Source organism: Asterias amurensis, chromosome 8, assembly GCF_032118995.1.
Source record: "Asterias amurensis chromosome 8, ASM3211899v1".
NCBI classification, from domain to species: domain Eukaryota; kingdom Metazoa; phylum Echinodermata; class Asteroidea; order Forcipulatida; family Asteriidae; genus Asterias; species Asterias amurensis.
This window is the reverse complement of record NC_092655.1, coordinates 19,202,492-19,222,901: the sequence shown is the minus strand read 5'-3', so window position 1 is coordinate 19,222,901 and position 20,410 is coordinate 19,202,492. Positions and strand designations below refer to the sequence as shown.

Here is a 20,410-nt window from a genome sequence, read left to right as displayed (position 1 = left end):
TCCTGGTTGCATTATTTTTAACCCAGTCTGATCTCCAGTACCCAGGGCCTGTAAATTGTATAACCGTATTGAATAACCCCTTTTTTGCTATGAAAGTCGCCATCTTGTAGGTCAAACCCGATGCGTGTCCAAACGCATACATCAATGAAGCTCGCATACGCATGCACACACCCACGTACAGACGCCATCTTGTAGGGCAGATATTTGAACGGTGACGTCATATTCAATACGGTCTAGTATGTGTAAGCAGGAAAGCAACAGCAGGCCTGAAACTTCATGGAGGCAACAAAGGTAGTTGCCTCCATGCCCCTGGTCATTGCCTAGATTGAAATGCTCCAGTAGAAATTTACAATTTCTTCTTAGGATGCCTTTAGAAAGGAGTTAATACCTTGATGCCTTTTCCCTTTCAAAAACAAAGCAAATATACAGCATACAACAAAGCTACAACATGGAGCCAGTGACAACTGATGTTTATTACATCTCACTTAGGCTTGAAAACCTGTTGCAATTGTTTTCTTGGCGCACCCTTTTTACTGTGCTGAATTACTTTATGAATTGCTTGGGCTCTTTAATATCACAGTATCTCACAATGCTGCTTTACAGAAGACCTTACTTATCACTTTGCTCAGCAGAATCTACCAGAGAACCAGTCACTTGAATCAACATTACAAAGTTGTTTTTTTCAGCTGGTTACTCAACTCTGTTTGGAAAAGGTTTGAGTGCCTATGTAGGTTTATGTTGACGCCCAACTTCTTGAGCTGCTTTTTAAGCATGACAAAGTAGCTATATAATCACAGCAAAATCATGCTGACCATGGGAAGGTTACCAGCCTAGCCTAAGAACATATTAGCACAGGTGCCACCCGTGTCTGGTAACCAGCTCATTTTTTATCAGGGGAATTTACTTTTATGCGGTAGATTGTACTTGCTGAGCTTCTTTTTCAATTAAAAAACGTTGGCATTGAATTGCTTTTGAATGAGGAAAAATATCCATTGAAAGAATGAAATATTAGTGGCTACAAAAAATATTGTATCTTGGTCAGCTGCTGAAACCTGAGTGATATAATATAAGTTATCACACAAGCGCGAGTGGAATACAGAAAAATATAGCGCTTCTGCGTCCCATATCCAACGAGGCCGAAGGCCGAGTTGGATATGGGACGCAGACGCGCTATATTTTCCGTATTTCCACGAGCGCGCGTGTGATAATGTATTTATCTTCAAGCAAACTTGGCCCGTGACATAGAACACACAAGACGCATGGTAGTGATATTAGCCGTGCAATATAGGTTTTTATCACCACTCCATTCTGCCAATCTGATTGGAGGATTAGCGCGTACTTGAAGATAAATTTGCATACTAAATTGGGCTGCCTCCATGTTGGTTTTCCCTCCACTGGAACCAATGTAAACAAAAGCTGGATAGAAGGGTGAAATTGTCTGGTACCCTTCCAGCAGTGGAATGAGAATACTCCAAGCTTGGCTGGGCTCCGGCTCCATGCTAATTTTTGAGCAGTGTACATTTTGTACATTGTTGCCAAGGTTTAGAAGAATCTCTTGATACTTATGCAAGACTGAAATTCCTAAAATGTCAGCAGCATGATAAAGGGTATCTGAATCTGATATGTAGTTTGACAAACCATTCTACGGAAATATAAGACCAACTCATTTTTATAAGACAACAATGAAGATTGAGGACAATGGAAGAAAACCCACTGTAGTCATACAGCCATGCAAGGCGTCTGATGAGATTCAAAACCATTGAGTCGACATGAATGCCCGCATAATGTGTAATTGGCACATCATTTATTTACACCATTGAGCAATACATTGAAGAAGCAACATGTCATTCATGTAATTCATTGCCATGTGGGTTGACCTTTCAGTGGTTACGGAACAGTCAGTATGATTCATGACCACCAGTCATGCCAGTATTAAAGGCACTGGACACTATTGGTAATTGTCAAAGACCAGTCTTCTCACTTGGTGTATCTCGACATATGCATAAAATAACAAACCTGTGAAAATTTGGTTGTCGGAGTTGTGAGATAATAGTGGAAGAAAAAACACGCTTGTCACACGTAGTTGTGTGCTTTCAGATGCTTGATTTTGAGACCTCAAATGCTAAATCTTTCGTAGACAAAAATTACTTCTTTCTCGACAACAACGCCACTTCAGAGGGAGCCATTTCTCAGAATGTTTTATACTATCAACCTCTCCCCATTACTTGTTACCAAGTGAGGTTTCATGCTAATAATTATTTTGAGTAATTACCAATAGTGTCCATTGCCTTTAAAGGCGCTGGACACTATTGGTTATTACGCAAAATAATTGTTATCATAAAAACTTACCTGGTATTTCGAGCAATAAAGAGCAGTTGATAGTATAAAACATTGTGAGAAACGGCTCCCTGTGAAGTAATGTAGTTTTGGGGAAAGAGGTTACTTCTCACTCAAAATACTAAATAAAAGACTTCAGCTGATTCTTAAGTCTTTGATATGCATCTGAAAGCACACAAAAGCAATGCCAGAAGGGTGTTTTTTCTTTAAATATTCTCTTGCAAATACGATGACCAATTGACCCCAAATTTTCACAGGTGTGTAACACACGGGCCTACTGCTGGTATCTGTGCCTTGAGTTGAAGTTTACCGCGTGCGTAATGCCCATTCTTAAAACTTTTACATGCACCTGGCCTGATACCTACACGACGGCATCGAAGGCGATATACCTCCATCCGTGCCGCCTGGTCATTGTATTGTTGCCCTTTAAATGCTACAGTAGAAATTTGCTATTTCCTTACAGGGCACCCTTTACCATGGAGGTACATTTAGGTTTATATTTCTACCTCCATGCCTTTACCAAGGAGAACATGCCTTGGTGCTTTGCCCTTTCGAAAACGAAGCCTGCAATCTGCATACTTGCTATATTCATGTTGCAATTTTCATCTGATCAGCTGAATTTCTCTCTTTTTTGTCTTCTCATTTGTGCCATTCAGAATGATTTGAATTATTCAAACTTCAAAAAGACACTTTACAAAACCATTGAAATTTCGTAATTTCCTCTTTTTGGGTGAAGTTACAGTTGCAAGACTCGATTATGTAAAGTGACATCTTGTTAAAATTTGCTTTACGCGCTTACCTGGTCCTCGTCCTCGTCATGCTGAGTGCTCGTGACAAAACAAAATTTGCTCTGGTGTTGGGCCTTCCCGACGCAAATGCAATGGTGGAACTTACTTCTAGTGACATAAGTTTTGTAAAGTTGCTTATAGGTGGGGGTTTCAGCTAGCCAGGATATTATGATACGAACGCTGTGAAAAAAAAGTCATCATTTTGGGCAACCCAACCCCAGTTTTAGCAACTTCGGTGCACACAGCAACGCACTAAAGTTGTTAATTGACTTCGGTCTAACTTTTACGGGGTACCAATCCGGTGGTCACAAAAAGTGGATATTAAGTGACATTCTCGCTGCGCTGGTAACCGGTTGATATGTTGCATGTATGTTCCCGTTGCTCATTAGCAAACTATACGGCTGTTTGAGTCGGACATTATCTACGTTGAACGTTTACGTTGGTTAGGCCAAGGGCAATAAAGAAAACAAGGGAACGAACAGGGGAATAAATCATGCCGTTTCCATGGTATCGCCTCCTCATCATCCCACATCTTCACTTTTGAACCCACATCCATTAATGGTTAATTTGGCAAGACGGTAATCGCACACGCACTGCAGTTTCGTCAACTACCTACTGGGCAATAAATAACTTCGCAGCGAGAAAAGAAGATTTCACGCGTGCCGACTGTCTTTAAATTATTATTAAAGACATGGACACTATTAGATTGTCAAAGACCAGTCTTCTCACATACTGTTTCTCAACATATGCATAAAATAACAAACCTGTGAAAATTTGAGCTCAATCGGTCGTCGAAATTGCGAGATAATATATAGAAAGAAAAAACACCCTTGTCACACGAAGTTGTGTGCTTTCAGATGCTTGATATTCGAGACCTCAAATTCTAAATCTTCCGTCCACTGCCTTAAAAGGAACATGACATAATTGATTTTGCTTACAAAAACAGTTGCCGGTGTCGCATGCAATTATGTCCTCTATGCAATACTGTCCGGAGGACAGTATTGCATATGCAATAATGTCCGCCGGACGGTTTTGCATATGCAATCGTGTCCGCCCGGACGCTGCTGCATAATGCAATTGTGTCCGCCAGGACACATTTGCATATGCAGTTGTGTCCGCCCCGTGCAAAACCGTCCTTGCAGTAAATGAAACGCCCTTGGTCGACGGAACACGTTCGCCATTTTTTACAAGCTAATGTGACATGGGAAATGTGGGAATGTGACATGGGACATGTGACATGAATGACATGGGAAATGTTCGGCCGTTTGGTATTCGCTGCAATCATAAAATACGTGAATATTCATGCTGCTTATACGTAGGTTCATTGCATGCACGCTCGCTCGGTTTTTGCATAGCCCCGGACACAATTGCATCTGACAGTTGACAAGAAAAATAGTGGGGGAAAAAATCACAAATTAATTTTTGCACGACATTGATGCAAAACAAATGAATAAAACGCTCACTGATAAACACCAAACGCGAAATTAGATTATTATTTCTCATCAAATAATAACATTTCAGACATAAATATTTCAAGGGATGTTCTCTTCTTTTCATCATCATTAGACAGTGTAAGTCTTATACAAATCTGTCATCTTCACAATGTTTTTCTTTCTAATTCGGTAACGTTCCTTTAATAATAATATCACAATTACCTTTGCACTTATCCGAGATTTTAGCGGTTGATCTTTCTCGGTCGTATCGGTCTACGTGTAGACAACTAGACTGTACATGTACACTTCAACGTCGGCTGCTGTTTTTGCACGTATAACGACACTCAACATTTGACGGGTACATATATTTGGCAGGGTGCGTTTCACCTTTGATATACACTTTTTTCCCCGATGGTTATCAAAATGATAATGAATTTGAATCACAAAAAGAATACTGTATCAGAGTTCGATGTGATATTGTATGGTCAACATGTGAAAATATGAATAAATTAGATTCTTCTTACTTTGGATTTTAGTTCCGTAAATTATATTCCTCTTAAAACTTTCTATATTGAATGTTGGAGGTAATTATGCACCAGGTACGAATTACAGCGAGATGCAGTAGGGGGTATACGTGGAATAAAGCTGCTGGGATGGTTTTGTGTTCTCGGCCAAGTGCTCGAGAGTGTATGGATATAAAAGAAGTAGGGTGTCGCATGCAATTATGTCCTCTATGCAATACTATCCGGAGCACATTATTGCATATGCAATAATGTCCGCCGGACGGTTTTACATATGCAATCGTGTCCGCCCGGACGCTGCTGCATAATGCAATTGTGTCCGCCCGGACACATTTTCATATGCAGTTGTGTCCGCCCCCGTGTAAAACCGTCCTTGCAGTAAATTAAACGCCCTTGGTCGACGGAAACCGTTCGCCGTTTTTTTTTACAAGCTAAGTGCATGCCATGAATGACATGGGCCGTTGGGTATTCGCTGCATCATATTAAATAATACGTGAATATTCATGCTGCATATGTGGTCGGACACATGGTGTCACATTTACCATGATGATTTCTTTGAACGCCCGAATAATGTATGAAAACAATTAGTTAGAGATTTCAAACTATAATGTGCGTTTTCAATGAGGCTTACTTTAATTACATTCTCTTGTACCTTAGGCCTATAATCTTCAAATTGTATTTGGTATAAAAATGGTATACCAAATCTTCCTGATATATAATTCAAACTGCCATTCTGTCGAATTTTCGTCGTGGAAACAAATAGCAAAATTAAACCAAGTCGCCTTCTAAACGACGGGGAAAATGACCATGCAATCAAAAATTGACAACATTCCCTTCATATATTCCAATTATATTTATATTATGCGTATAGTTTTGTAGCCGTGTTCATGAAGTTGAAACGACTGACGATTTGATTAAGTTTTAATGATGGGCCTTTTCTAATCAAACGTTGTATTCGTCTGCTCTATTCTATTCGTCAGTTGCTCTTTTTGGAAATTTGGCTCAGTTTTATGAGGGACTCGTTCGAGCATAGCGAGGGTTCGATTACATGTGCCGTTGAGCCATAATTGCATTGTAAAGGGTTTGGACTGGTGTCATTCTCATCTACCAGCTGGGCCTAATTTCATGGAAAATATACATTAAAAATGTTCTGCCACTAAGCAGAAATTAGCATGATACCAGTCACAAATTGAACTTGTGACATGGTAGTTTGGCTGGTAACCGTATTCTAGTAAGCAAAATTTTGTCATGCTCAGATTTACGTTAAAATTTTTTTTTGTCTACTGCCGCCCAAAGTCTCCGATTGCAACGCGGTCAGCCTCTCATGACCGTTAGAGCACACACCAACAATACAATTAAATTTTAGTATATAAAAACCATGTAGGGTATTATTTATTTTCCATCAAATGATGCTTAGGCCTATAGGCTAGTTATTTTATTATTTACTGATGATTAATATTTTGTTTGATATTACACATTTCTTACATTGATAGAATATTATATTCCAGACGTCACTGTGGATTAGAAATAACTAATTATGCCAAATTCAAATAGTCCCCTCAGGGCCCAATTCTATTATATAAAGCTGTTAGCAAAAAATACTGTTTAACAAATTTCGTTGCTGTAAACAAACATTGAGTGGGGCACCATGCGTTTTTAGGTTTTCAGATACAGTTTTCTCGAATATTTCAGAAGGAAATATAGTTTACAGAAAAAAATGTTATCGTTATGAACTTCATATATTTGTGACTAAAATCAAACAACTATAGCCCTTTCGAAACCACGGCTTCTGCTCCAGATTCGGCTCAGGCTAGCTTGGCCCCGTGGTTGTTCTGACAATTATTGCGCATGATTTACGTACGAGCTCAGGGCTTCAGACCAGAGTATGGAGCCGTAAGCCGACTCCAAAGCCGAAGTAGTTGATTCAAAAGGACCTATCTATCCTTATCGACCTTTTATATGATTTAACTTGTGTTTCTTATCGTTTCAAAGGTTCACTTTATTATAACAAACAAAAACAAACAAACAAACAAACAAACAAACAAACAAACAATCAAACATCACCCCAAGAAGCAGTACAAAGGGCGCATTAATCATACATATTTCGATCGTCAAATTATTGTTTGACACTAGCCCAATGTTATAAACTCTTTATGCGGGAAACCCTGTATGCGTGTAAACCATGCTCCCTCGAGGGAAAACCCCGCTCAAGCATCATTCACGCTTCAACTATACCCAATTCTCGCGGGAACTTCTCTTCTCACGGCACACCTGTCATGGGACATTTATTATTTTGTATGGGGACGTTTGGGTAAATTTTTGACTTTCAATTATTCAATCTAAACGGCCTTGAATTTGGCATTAAGGATTTGTTCCTTCTTCGAATGTAAATTAGACAGGTGTTGAAATCCAATGACACCATGTTTCAAATTGCACTCTGAAAAGGTCTGCTAACTCTATGGTCTAACCTTGTTCACTCCACTGCAGGAGGAAGGCATTTTCACAAATTCTCAATTTTACTCTGCGCAGTCTGTAGTGTTGCCAACTGCAATGGCCCTCTATGTACTTTTTCTTTGTCCGGTTTCTTGGAGTCCGGTTCAGAGTTAGTTGTTTTGCGTGCCTACCTGCTTGCTAGGTTACCTGTCAATCTCCACTTGGTCAGTAGTGAAATAAAATATCCCTGTACAGACCATATTTTCTATTCTCAGAATGATGTCACCAGAATGATGTTTGGGATGTTGACAAAGTTTGCCCCCAAAAGTTATCAAATACATTGTCAAATTACACATTTTTTACACTTTTGTATATGTTATTTTGTAGCTTTTCCCCACTACATGAGGACTGTGTCCCTTTTTGAAAATGAAAACAATACAAATTTTAATTTGATATTTCCCTTTCTCTTTTAAGATTACTGGTTGCATATCCATGGCCCAAGTTCCATTCCTAACACGAAGTTAACTGTATTGCACAATGACTAAAAATTCAATAATTCTTGATGGGACATTGACTGCGAAGTCCTCCTGAGAACATTCAGGACTGTACACTGCCAAACCCAACGTCCAAACCTCGCCCGAGTCTAGTTTCCAACGCAAACTAACATCACTGGTAGACTCCCCCTGTCTTTTCCGAAAGACAGGTACTTGCTTTTTAGAACCAATGATTTTATTGGATACAATGGTGTCATTTGATAAACGTGTAGTGATGACGTTATAGCTTTCCATATTTGTCTTTTGATTGGTCGAAGGTGATGTGGGTGCTGCTGACAAACATCACCTCGGACCAATCAAAACAAATATTATTTTGGAAAGCTCACTTTCGGTTGTCTGCATGCAGTGTCCACATTTACTTGTGAGTAGAATGGTGCGTATCTCCATGTGAATTGAATGATGTGAAAGTTGATTATGAACGGGGATTGACCTTTATAGGCTCGCGAGGCCACTCTCTGGCGTTATTCACGAGCCTCGAAGTGTGACGTCAAATGTTCAGGCTACATCATGGGTAGCATTTTCTGTTGGGTAGTGTAGAAAAGCTGTCTCTTCGATGGCAGCCAACAGTAAATAGAAGATTGAGACGGTCACGCATTCCAATATATCCACTTACTTAGAGCTGGCGGCCTTTTACATAGTTGACAACTCACTAAAGACGTATGTTTATAATATTTTCACAACGTGTCGTGGGAGCATCACAAAGGTTTACCATTTCCATCCATAACAATTAAATTTTCAAAAGCAGTGCACTTTAACTTAGATGCGTGTGCTCCGTTTAAATAGATGTAAGCGTTGACGTGTGCTTAATCGTTAAAACTCACATTTTTAATGTTCCACATTATAACCAACGGGAAAGTGCCACCTGGAACGTGTGCAAATATTTCAAAAAAGAATAAGAATATTATTTTATTTACAGTATATATAAATGTTTTCATTACAGTTTTTTATTTTGAGTGTTGAGTTTCGTTTTGTCACGGTCTATGTCCTCGAACCGAAGGTTTTTTCTTCATGCCTTTATGGGGCGCCGGCGGCCTCATCAGAGGTTCTTCAGTTCCCCCGATTTGGTGTTCGCGAGCCGGCATGACGGTCGAAAATGAAGTTTCTTGCTCCAGCTGTTGAGGTCCGGGACGCTTCCAAGAAAAATGACCAAATCTTTTAGCCCTTGACCTCCGTCTTCCGAAGCCGAAGATGATAAAGATGGTGACACAGTAGGCGAAAACCTCTAATCCGATCATGGCCACAATCAATTGCCAGCTGGTGAACAGGATAACGTGGACAATTCTAACTTGTTTATGGTGATTGGGTGATCCCACCGCTGCCACTATATTTTGCCCGCGCTGCCCTGCTGCGTTCTTTATGTACGTTGGCTTATTTTCATTTGTATTACTATCAGCGGGTACGTCTTTCCCTGGTACCACTACTTGACTGTCTCCAATCTGTTGTGTCGTTGTTTCTATCGTTGTATCCAATATTTCTGAAATATTACTTTTGTTTTCATGACTTTTGGTGATTCCTGAATTTTCTGAAGTTGTTGTTTCGCTACTAGGTGTTCCGTTCACTGGTAACGTGCTAAATTCTGACGTAAGGCCTCCTTCAGTTGTATTCTCTGTCGAGGGTGATGTCTGATTAAAGAGAAAACACACGACAAGTTAAAACAAATAGAATCAAATTAGATCAGCGATCAAATTGTTCATGAATTGTCCCTGAAAACTTCATTTGTTTTGAAGAATAAACTTGGATGCGTGCCAAACATTAGTAAGGTTGGAAATGTAAATCTTCACAGATCTGTACATAACTTACATGGCATGAAAGATTGTCATAAGCTTCCCTTTAAAGGCACTGGACGCTATTTGTAATCACACAAACTAATTGTAAGCATAACAGTTACTTCAAACATGCAATGGAGAGCCGTTGATAGTATAAATCATTGTCAGAAACGGCTCCCTCTGAAACAACGTAGTTTTCGAGAATAAAGTATTTATCCACAACAATAATACTTGAACTTGATTTCGGGACTTCAGAATTAGACTTTGAGGTCCCGAAATCAAGCATCTGAAAGCACACACTTTCGAGTGACAAGGGTTAATTATCTCGCAACTGCGACGACCAATTTAGTTCAAATTTTCACAGGTTTGTTATTGTGTGCATAACATTGAGATACACCAAGTGAGAAGACTGGTCTTGACAAAATACCAAAAGTTTCCAGTGTCTTTAAGTATTTAAGCTTGAAATGCCAATACTTATTTTTATTTATTTTTTTTTTTTTTATGAGTAAAATAAAATAAAAAGTTTTGATCTCGCGAGGCCAAAACCTAAGGTTTAAAAATAGTGGGAAACATTTAAAGGCATTTGTATGCCATTTTCCCTCACTCTTTTCTCTATGACCAATGTTGACATTGGTGGGTGGGTCATCCAAAGTGCGAATACTATTTAGCAATTTAAAAACTTGTACCTTTTGGTCAGCCTCTCGTGACCGTTAAATCACACACCAAAAATACAAGTAAATTTTAGTGTATAAAAACCATAGGGTGTTGTTTATTCGCCATAAAATGATGCTTATAGTTATAATGTTTGCTGGTGGTTTATATTTGTTCGATTTACAAATTTCGTACATTGATAGAATACATTCCAGACGCCACTTAATAATAATGGTAACTCGTACTTCAAAACGAAAACATTTTCGTGATGTGAACAAAAGTCCGCAGATTATTACAACTTACTTGTACATGTTGTTCCGGAGAGGTTTCCGAGATGCCGTCCGTTAATATGGAATTCACATCTGCAAAAAAAAAAATAGAGAACACTAATAATTATTAAAATCCATTAGCGTGGAGATCGTAGTCTTAGATGGAAGCAATGCATGTTGCAAATTGGGGGTGGGGGTACGTTTTGGGAACGACGTTGCGAATCGTCCAATATTACTATTATTGTCCTCATCCAACGTCGCGTTGTTGCAGTTTTAATATGCCCATGGTATAAAACAACAGATAGCACGTGAGGTTTTTTGCCCAAATTAAAATGACAAAGCCCACTTGTTTCAGGAGGCCTACCATCAATGACTTGTTATTTTTTCTGTGCCTCAGCGCCTTTGAGCAAACTTTTGATTTAGGCGCTATACAAATTACGTTTGATTGATTGATTGACTGATCTGTGTGTGTGTGTGTGTGTGTGTGTTAAAATGAAATATATCTTTAACATTGAACCAAAAATCGTCATCTCTTGGTTTACTGTAAATGCAGAGGTTCATAAACTGACAACACAAAAAAAAATCGAGATGGTGTACACCATGACTGTTAAATAAGGTTTGAAGTAAATTTGTCTGTATACACCCAATGCAAACAGTGCAATCCATGTCTCAAAATAAAGTTTTGGGTAATATTTTTGCTGTTACACCCAAATGAAAACAGTGCGATGGTCTCAAAATGGCTGAAATTACAATAGAATTTCCCCGCGGTGATGGATAGGTTGAGTAATAATCTAGATGTTTTGGATTTATTCTCGTCAACTTCGTTTTCATTATGGACCAAAATTGACAACTTTTATGAATAAATTTTTAATGAGAATGCAATGCATATTACGGCACCCAATGCCCAGGTCAAAATTCCAGTTGAACCTAGTTAACTGGGGTCAACTGGTTCAACTGGATAGTGATCAAACTCGTCCATTTTCCATATTAACCAACTGGTTTGGACTAGGTTTAACTGTGTTCAACTAGGTTGAAATTATAAACCAGTTGGTTTCTGTCCATTTTCCATATTAAACCAACTGGTTTTAACTGTATTTAACTAGTTTATCAACTGGTTTCAACTAGTTCCAGTTAAACCCAGTTTAACTAGGTTCAACTCGAATTTCGACCTGGGTGGAGAGGCATGGTGACAGTAATCATCACGATTGTACATCATGATGGATCTACAAAAATCTAAAGGGTTGCTGTTGTTCTTTCCCCCTAGCCAGCGGCTTTGCTTTTGTCGATGGTTAGCTAGAACAGCTTCTAAAGTGTCATGAGCAGATTAAAAGATGACGTTGATTTATGATAGCCAAGCAGAGAGGGGAAGTAATGTGTCTTTGATGATACCATAATGTAATTTGTCAATTAATTGGCAATCACATAAAAACAAGTCATAGAATAGAATGACATTTTGACTGTATGGCCAGCGCAGCATTTTCCTTTCATTTGTTTGGGGCTATAGGCCTAATAGAATACGAATCAATCAAAATTACAAAACTTCCTGCCGTCCACAACGGATGAAGCCCAAATGTTCCCTATATGTCTTATTTCATGTAGCCCTGCTCACATAAAACATGAACACTGTCTCCGACTATGCTCTACCAATCATGTGTAATCTTTAAAATACACAGCGCCATAATGTGTTTGCCAGGCAAACAGTTTCTTGGGGAATTCTGATTAACGTCTCGTGAGTTCTATAAAAGGGAAAGTGAACCTTTGCACCGACGACACACGGCCACTGTTTCTGTCTCTGTCTCTGTTGCGCGCATCTTCTGCCATTTCCAGGAGTCAAGTTACGAAGATAAGGGCACAATGCTAAACGCCTGCGTGTCGCCTAAAATGCGCACTCATAATAAATTATCGAGGGCACCCACTTAGCTGCTGGGCCCAGTTTCCATAGAGTTGCTTACCACAGACATTTGCTTAGCATGAAATTCTTGCCTTGATAAAACACTGGGTTACCAGCCAAATTTTCACGTGACTTCCAGGATTTTTGGTTATTGGTAATCCTGTTTTTACCGTGGGAATTGGGCCCTGCTTAATTCATGTGTCCACAATCTGACTGAGTGAAAGAGAGTCAAGTAAGAATTCTACACCGGATTCCGGGTTGCAAGTGGATGGATAGGACTGTTTCTGGGTCATTGTGAACGGCCTAGAACCTGTGTAAAAACTGACCCCAACTTGTGTCAAACTTACTATAAGGATACGAGTCAAACCTTTATTTTTTTTCCAGGTTTCAAAGTCAGCCCTAACCAGAGATAGATCTTCCCCCTTAGATAGATCTCTGACCCTAAATCCGGGTCATCTCTGACCCGTAAGAGGTCACCCCGAGGTTTCCATGTCACCCGTGTTCAGTGCTGCAGGACTTGCAATCACTAGGTTGTGGGTTTGAATGCTACTGAGCTAACCGCTGATTTCACAATGACTTGTGTTGTCTCGGGATGGGCTAAACTTAATCAAAATGTATTGATTTGTGTAACTCCTAATCAAAACATAATGTTTGAGTGAGAGAGATTGGCTTTAATTGCCCTATGGGAGTTTGCCGAGTGACTGGAAAATCAGAAAGCCAGGCGGACAGACATAGAGTGCAGTGATTTTTGCACATCACGTCGTTCAACAAGATGAAGCTCCTTTTTACATTGCTATAGCTGCGATCAAACAAGCAATGTTTATTTTGATGGCTATTTAAATACTATTTCCTCCATTTTGACAGCGGGCCCTAGTTCAGACGAAAATAAAATGCCTGCAACAAAATTAATGTGAGCTATTAAATTGAAACTGCAACAAATTTTATCACGAATCTGATTTTTTGTCTGAGCTGAGCTTGAATTGTAATAGTACTCGTTATCTGGAATTTATTGCGCCGTTTTATAGCAGCTTTATCAGCTTAGCTCGGGTGCAAGCATGATATAGGCGGGTTATCGAAGCCCATTGCAGCTGCCAATACGGTGTTTAGATGGCCGAGACCCCCATGCTGTTTTACCCGTCAACTGTCAAGTCACACTCGTTGACGATTTGATTGAACAAAATGAGAAGAAAATAAAGAAAAACTTCGGCCGTATGGAATTGTGGACTAGAACTGGAAAGTCAAAATTAGCTCATGCAGCCTTGTGCGCCCGAGTGTGTGTGTTTTTTCTACATGGGGGCCGTCATTATGTGATGTCACAGCGTGGAAATAAATAGTGCTGTGGGGTGGAAAGGGATATTACACGGGTGAGATGTGCATGGGTGCTGATGATATCTTATACATCCTGCAATTTGCATCTCTTGGATTATGCTTAAAGATGATTGATGATAGGGTTGATGTATTATGGGTCTTTGAGGGTTGTTTCTGTGTCTAATGGTGAGACAAGAAAGACAGAAGCGCTATTCACACGACAGCAATTAACAGTGGACCCTTGCTTAGTTTTAGCACAGTTTTAAAATGTTGCAATTATTGTGTGACAAGATTTTACAAGAGACAGTCAGACAGTAAACAAATTGTTGTCCTTTCACACGAGGTACATTTTGTAGAATTGTATAACCATGCTCAAGTTTAGAAAGGGACCCTTGCTAAATGGCTCTCGTGTGAAAGGGACTCTAGCCGACACCTCGTTCATCATTGGGGATCTTTAAGGAAAGATTGCCTTTGCCTTGTTGCGCTTTGGTGATGTCGGGTGCGGGTTTTCACCGAAATTGCCTGAGGGAAGATGGAATGAGGCGGGAGTGTATAGTCTGCTGAGCAGGGAGCGAGAGAACGGCGCGACTAATTGGAAATGATGAGGTTCACTGGTGGGTCTCGAGGATGGCGGGAGGACGGGGGTTGATTCGAGAGGAAATGGGGCACTCAAAAGGTGCCATCGACTTGATAATAATGGGTACATTGACTGAGGGAATTTGATGGGTGTGGGGGAATTTGATGATGGAATTGGGAGGAGAGGATTTTAAATGATAAACCAGAGTGATTATTTAAACGTTTACAGATTTGTGAAATGATTGAGTTTTGATAAGAGTTGGGTGACAAATTGTTTTATAAGACCGCAAGTCCAGAACCTGATGTTTGAAAAGAGTAAACAATTTACAGCCTGATGTGGTTTGTCAATAACACAAATTCTCGTGACCGATTGAGCTTTATATAAAAACTCGGTGAGTCATTAAAGCCAGTGGACACTATTGGTAAATGTCAAAGACCAGTCTTCTCACTTGCTGTATCTCAACATGTGCATAAAATAACAAACCTGTGAAAATTGGAGCTCGATCGGTCGTCGGAGTTGCGAGATAACTATGAAAGAAAAAAACACCCTTGTCACACGAAGTTGTGTATTTTCAGATGCTTGATTTCGAGACCTCAAATTCTAAACTTGAGGTATCGAAATCAAATTCATGGAAAACTACTTCTTCTCGAAAACTACTCCACTTCAGAGGGAGCCGTTTCTCACAATGTTTTATACTATCAACCTCTATCAATTACTCGTTAGCAAGTGAGGTTTTATGCTGATAATTATTTTGAGTAATTATCAATAGTGTCCACTGCCTTTAATGACAGTAGTACTTATCAGACTTACATTTGGGAGGAAAGTAAACTGGTATCCTTTTACATGTAACAACATTATACTTCGAAGTTTTTCTCAAAATGCTCTATTCGTAACTGCTGTACTGACCATAAGTTTGTATTGCCACCAAATGTATAAATCCCTTAAAAATAACACCAAAATCGTTTTCGTGCAGAAATCAGTGATATACACCCTCCAGTGTAAGTTTTGATTATTTTTTGAAAGTTTTGATTATAGGGGTGCGGGTATATGTCTATTATGTTATACGGCAACTGAAACACCCATCAAAACAAAGGGACGTGAGCCCATCTCTGCTCGGAACCCCCCCCCCCCCCTCCCACCCCTTAAAAGGTAGAGAAATGAATGGTTCCGATGCATCAAAGCCCTCCCAATTTAATGTCTTTGCCCGAATGATGCCTATATACACCACTGATGATGAGACACACGTATCTGAATCAGGCTAGTGTGACTTGAGGAGAGGAGTAAGACGGAGGAGTTATATCTAATGAAGGATGAAAAGGTGCTCTCAAGAAGCAGCAAAACAGGTTGTTTTTTAAGATGAGTTAAAAGCACCGCCGTCGATTTCACCAATAGCTTTGGATTAATCTTGGGACTTATGACGAGTCAAGTTCCGTATTTATAGACGTTATGACGCATTGAACCAATACAAGTTAGGGCGAGTGATAGGACTAACTCGCATGGGATTGATTTCAGCGTTTCATGAAATCGGCTGCTAGACACGTTTGGTAATTGTTAAAGACCGGTATTTTCATTTGGTGTATCCCAACATATGCATCAAATACCAAACCTGTGAAAATTTGGGCTCAATATTGGTCATCGAAAAGAAAATAATGGAAGAAAAAAACCTTGCTTCACACTGATGTGTGTGATTGCAGATACATAATTATAGGCTTCTCACAATGTTTTATATACTTTAATCAACAGCTCCCCATTGCTCGCACTCGTTACCAAGTTAATTTGTATGCTAAAAATTATGTTTCAGCAATTACCATTCATGTCCAGTGCCTTTTTGTAGACCCTAGCGATGAAGATGCAGAACCACGATGGGCAACGACTTTAAAACCCAAACAAAGCTAGATACCAACAAAACCATCCATTAGATGGAAAATGACAACCCATTATTCTTAAAGCCTTACAGCTTGATGGCAAATCGACGAGCATCTAAATCAATACTTACCCGTAGCAACATCCTCACAGCAAACACCAGCACATATTATTCCTACAACAACCATGACCCACAGTATGTCAGAACGGCTCCAGCGAAGAGGTGCCATCTCGTATGCAACTCCTCGCCTGAATGAAGAAGCTGACACCAGGAGCGTTGATACAGCTGCCAATCATCAATTACATTTACTCCTCAACCATCAAGTTGTTCATAATCCTCCCAGCTGACGGATGCATGCGTAACCTCTTCAAGCCTTATATCTCTTGATCGCCTTCGCTATATCCGACAACCCATCAGCACGACCCGATATGATATTATATGAGTTATGCTTTACCCTATAGTCTAATGATCACGTATGAATGTCATGTTCATGGTTATCCCGCCCGCACTTTTATTTTAATGAAAACCCTAGCGAGTGATTCGACCTGAAGCCCGATGGATTCTTTTTGGCGCAAAATAGAACCAGCATCTATAATATCTAATGATATATATATATATTGAATATATTATACAATTCACAACGGCTGGATGGGCGTTCAAAATAAACGGCTCGCACGCTGCGATGTCGTCTGCTGATTTGATGCAATGGTAAAATGCTTGCCCAAACCAAACCTCGCAACTTGCATCACTGTTCGTGCGTTGCGAGCTGACCATCTAGCTGCGCCTATGGGTGATGTGACGTTAAAGGCAGTGGACACTATTTGTAATTACTCAAAAACGAGCAATAGAGAACTGTTGATAGTTCATTGTGAGAAACGGCTCCCACTGAAGTAACATAATATTGAGTGGACGTAAGACGTAATTATTGTCTCTCTCTCTTTTTTTTAAGACTTCTCGGGCTTGAAGCCATTTTACACTAGTATTCAATTCAATCTGGGTGTTTTTTCTTTTCTTTGTTTTCTTGAAAATTCGATGACCAATTGAGTACAAATGTTCACAGATTATTTTATAGGATATGCCTACACCACCAAGTATGAAAGCCCCCAATTGTGACCAGTGCCTTTAAGCTTCTATATCTCATACGTACGCAGCGAAAAGAGAATGCTACCATAAAGCTGTACTAGGGATTGTGTACTGAGGTTTAATGCACGAACTAGAGCCGGACTTGAATCCCTATTATTTGTTATATAACTCTGTAAACACACAACCTTTGGAATACATGACAATGTTTTAGAGTACTTCAAATAAACATGGGCCATGAAATGCATTATCAACTTACACAAGGAAATATAATGCGCAGAATAAAAACCACTATAAACAAAACGTTTATTTCCTGCCACCGTGGCCTGTATGTGCACACACGCGAACGCCATATTACAGAATTAATTTTTTATTTAGTTAGGAATATTCCGATGAATAGACTCCTCAACAAACTCCCATTAAAATAATTAGAAAAACCGCAGTTTATAGTTTTGTTCTTTCTCTCTAAGTTGACCATTTTTGTCGTGCAATCAGTACCTGTTGAACACCAAATTGTAATATTCCTGATTATTATCAATTAGCAATTCAATAAAAAATAAAAAAGGTGTATTGACGAACAATTTTCTTGCTTAGAAATGATGTAATTAGGCCCACACAGTGCCATATGTCTACTCCATGCATACTTGATGTCACCACAGTAGCGAAATCCCCACCTAATCCTGGAGAATTGAATAATGCTAATCTACTGCACAAACCGGATACCAGCACAATATTTTTTAATAATAAACTTAAAAGTACAGTGATGATGTTTTTGTTACAAAAAACCTTTATGATCGTTATACGTCATGATAATGTCTAAATACTGTGTGGTCCATGGAACGAGTCACAGTGAATTCATTTTGTCTCTATTAGATTATTTAAAGAAAAATATGTCACCCAGAATTGTTGAGATTAATAAATCAACAATACAGGCTTTAAGACTAATGGCGGATGCTGCCACGGCTGATAATCAGTGGACCATAAACATTAATGTCAACTCAATTAATCATAGAAATGACATTCATGCACCTACACTCTTTAAAGGCACCGTACACATTAGTCAAAATAATTGTTAGCAAAAAGAAACTTACTTGGTACACGAGCAGTAAAGAGCTGACGATAAAAAACATTCTGAGAAACTGGCTTCCTCAGAAGTAACGTTTAGCTCTTGAGAAAGTGACAATTTCTCACTCAAACAATAAAAGATTTCAGAAGCCTTTTCCTATAGCAATGCAATTAAGGGTGTTTTTCTGTCATTATTCGGTTGCACAGTCAAATACAAATTGAGCCCAAACTTTCAGTGGTTTGTTACTGTATGCATTTGAAGTTGGGATAAAACAAGTCAGAATACTTATCTTTGACATTTTTTTTGCAGTCTTTGACCCCTTTCTGGTGAGGTTGACCCGGAAGTAAGACAGGGTCAAATTTCGAGCTGCATATTAGTACAAATAGTAGAGCTGCTGCTTAAGCACAATAAAATGTTGCTTACCAGAATAAGGTTACCAGCCAAACTACCGTGTCACATATACAATGTACGACTGGTATCCTGCTGATGTCTCCTTAGCAGAAAATGTAGGGGCCTAAAGCAATATTTGTTGCTTCAGGTCAGGAAGGCGGCACTATGAAATTGGGCCCAGCTGGGTTTTTTTAATTCTTAAAACAAATAAGAATTTCAACTCGGGTACTGCATGTGTCAGTTTTGATCAGTTTCCCATGCCCAAAACACATTCAAATAATTTTATATGCCTACTTTCCCCTTTAATTGAAGGCTTATAAAATAAATCGCATATAGATTATTCCATTAACCTTTATAACATCTTGATTCGGGGAAAATAATTATTCTATTTTGGTCTAGTAACACGTTCCACTGCAGGCAATTCACTCATTACAAATGCAATTACATCAGATCCCCCTTTTGTAAGGACCCGGTGGAACGTGCTCATTTTTTTGTTTTCTCGAAAAAGTCACGTGATAAATCGTGAGAAATAACCACATCGCAAGCAGCTGTTCGAAACGGGTTAAATAAATTAGACTATACGTGAGTTTGTTTTAGATTATTTATGTTATTTATGTTATTATAATATCAGTTTGCCCCAGTTATGCTGATGATAAAGGTAAATTTTAAACAGCTTTAAAGGCAGTGGACACTTTTGGTAATTGTCAAAGACCAGTCTTCTCTCTTGGTATATCTCAATAAATGCATAAAATAACAAACCTGTGAAAATTTGAGCTCAATCGTTCATCGAAATTGCGAGATAATAATGAAAGGATAAAACACCCTTGTCACACGAAGTTGTGTGCATTTAGATGGTTGATTTCGAGACCTCAAGTTCTAAATCTGAGGTCTCGAAATCAAATTCGTGGAAAATGACTTCTTTCTCGAAAACTATGTCACTTCAGAGGGAGCCGTTTCTCACAATGTTTTATACCATCAACCTCTCCCCATTACTCATTACCATGTAGGGTTTTATGCTAGTAACTATTATGAGTAATTACCAATAGTGTCCACTGCCTTTAAAGGGTAGGTATACGTTTCAATATTAATCACTCGTAAAAGTAGCCTAATGGTAATAACAACTTTCTTTGAAGCTTACAACAGCTTTCGGTAGTATTTTATGAGCTTCTTAAAAAAATACTTCACTTCGACGTTATGTTGGTTTAAAACTATAGCAGTTCAGTATGCAGTTGTTTATGCAAAAACATTTACCGTTAATTCAACCCGGCTGTCATCTATGATTGACACGATTTGACCAGGGACCCTGGACACTCCACAAAATATTGTTCTTTCAAACGAGGTAATTTGTTTGTAAAATCTCACAACCATGCTACAATTTAGCAAGGGAACATTGCTAAATTGCTCTCGTTTTAAAGGGGCTATTATTGACGATAGTCTAAACAAGCATCAGATAAAAAATGGTTGACTATTGTGTAAAACCTT

At 39.1% G+C, this 20,410-nt stretch overlaps 1 protein-coding gene across 2 annotated transcripts; it reads right to left on the bottom strand.

The window, feature by feature from the left end:
* Window positions 1-6,468: 6,468 nt before the first annotated feature.
* LOC139940613 (uncharacterized) lies at window positions 6,469-17,063 on the bottom strand. 2 transcript variants are annotated; one of them, XM_071936951.1, is made up of 3 exons: window positions 16,525-17,063; window positions 10,787-10,845; window positions 6,469-9,688 (listed from the first exon to the last, which is right to left on the bottom strand). In XM_071936951.1, exons 1-3 carry the CDS (start codon window positions 16,619-16,621, stop codon window positions 9,038-9,040), a joined length of 807 nt encoding a protein of 268 aa, XP_071793052.1. In that variant the 5' UTR covers window positions 16,622-17,063; the 3' UTR covers window positions 6,469-9,037. The 2 variants fall into 2 exon arrangements, with proteins under 2 accessions (XP_071793052.1, XP_071793053.1); XM_071936952.1 differs by having other exon boundaries at window positions 10,793-10,845.
* Window positions 17,064-20,410: the final 3,347 nt, after the last annotated feature.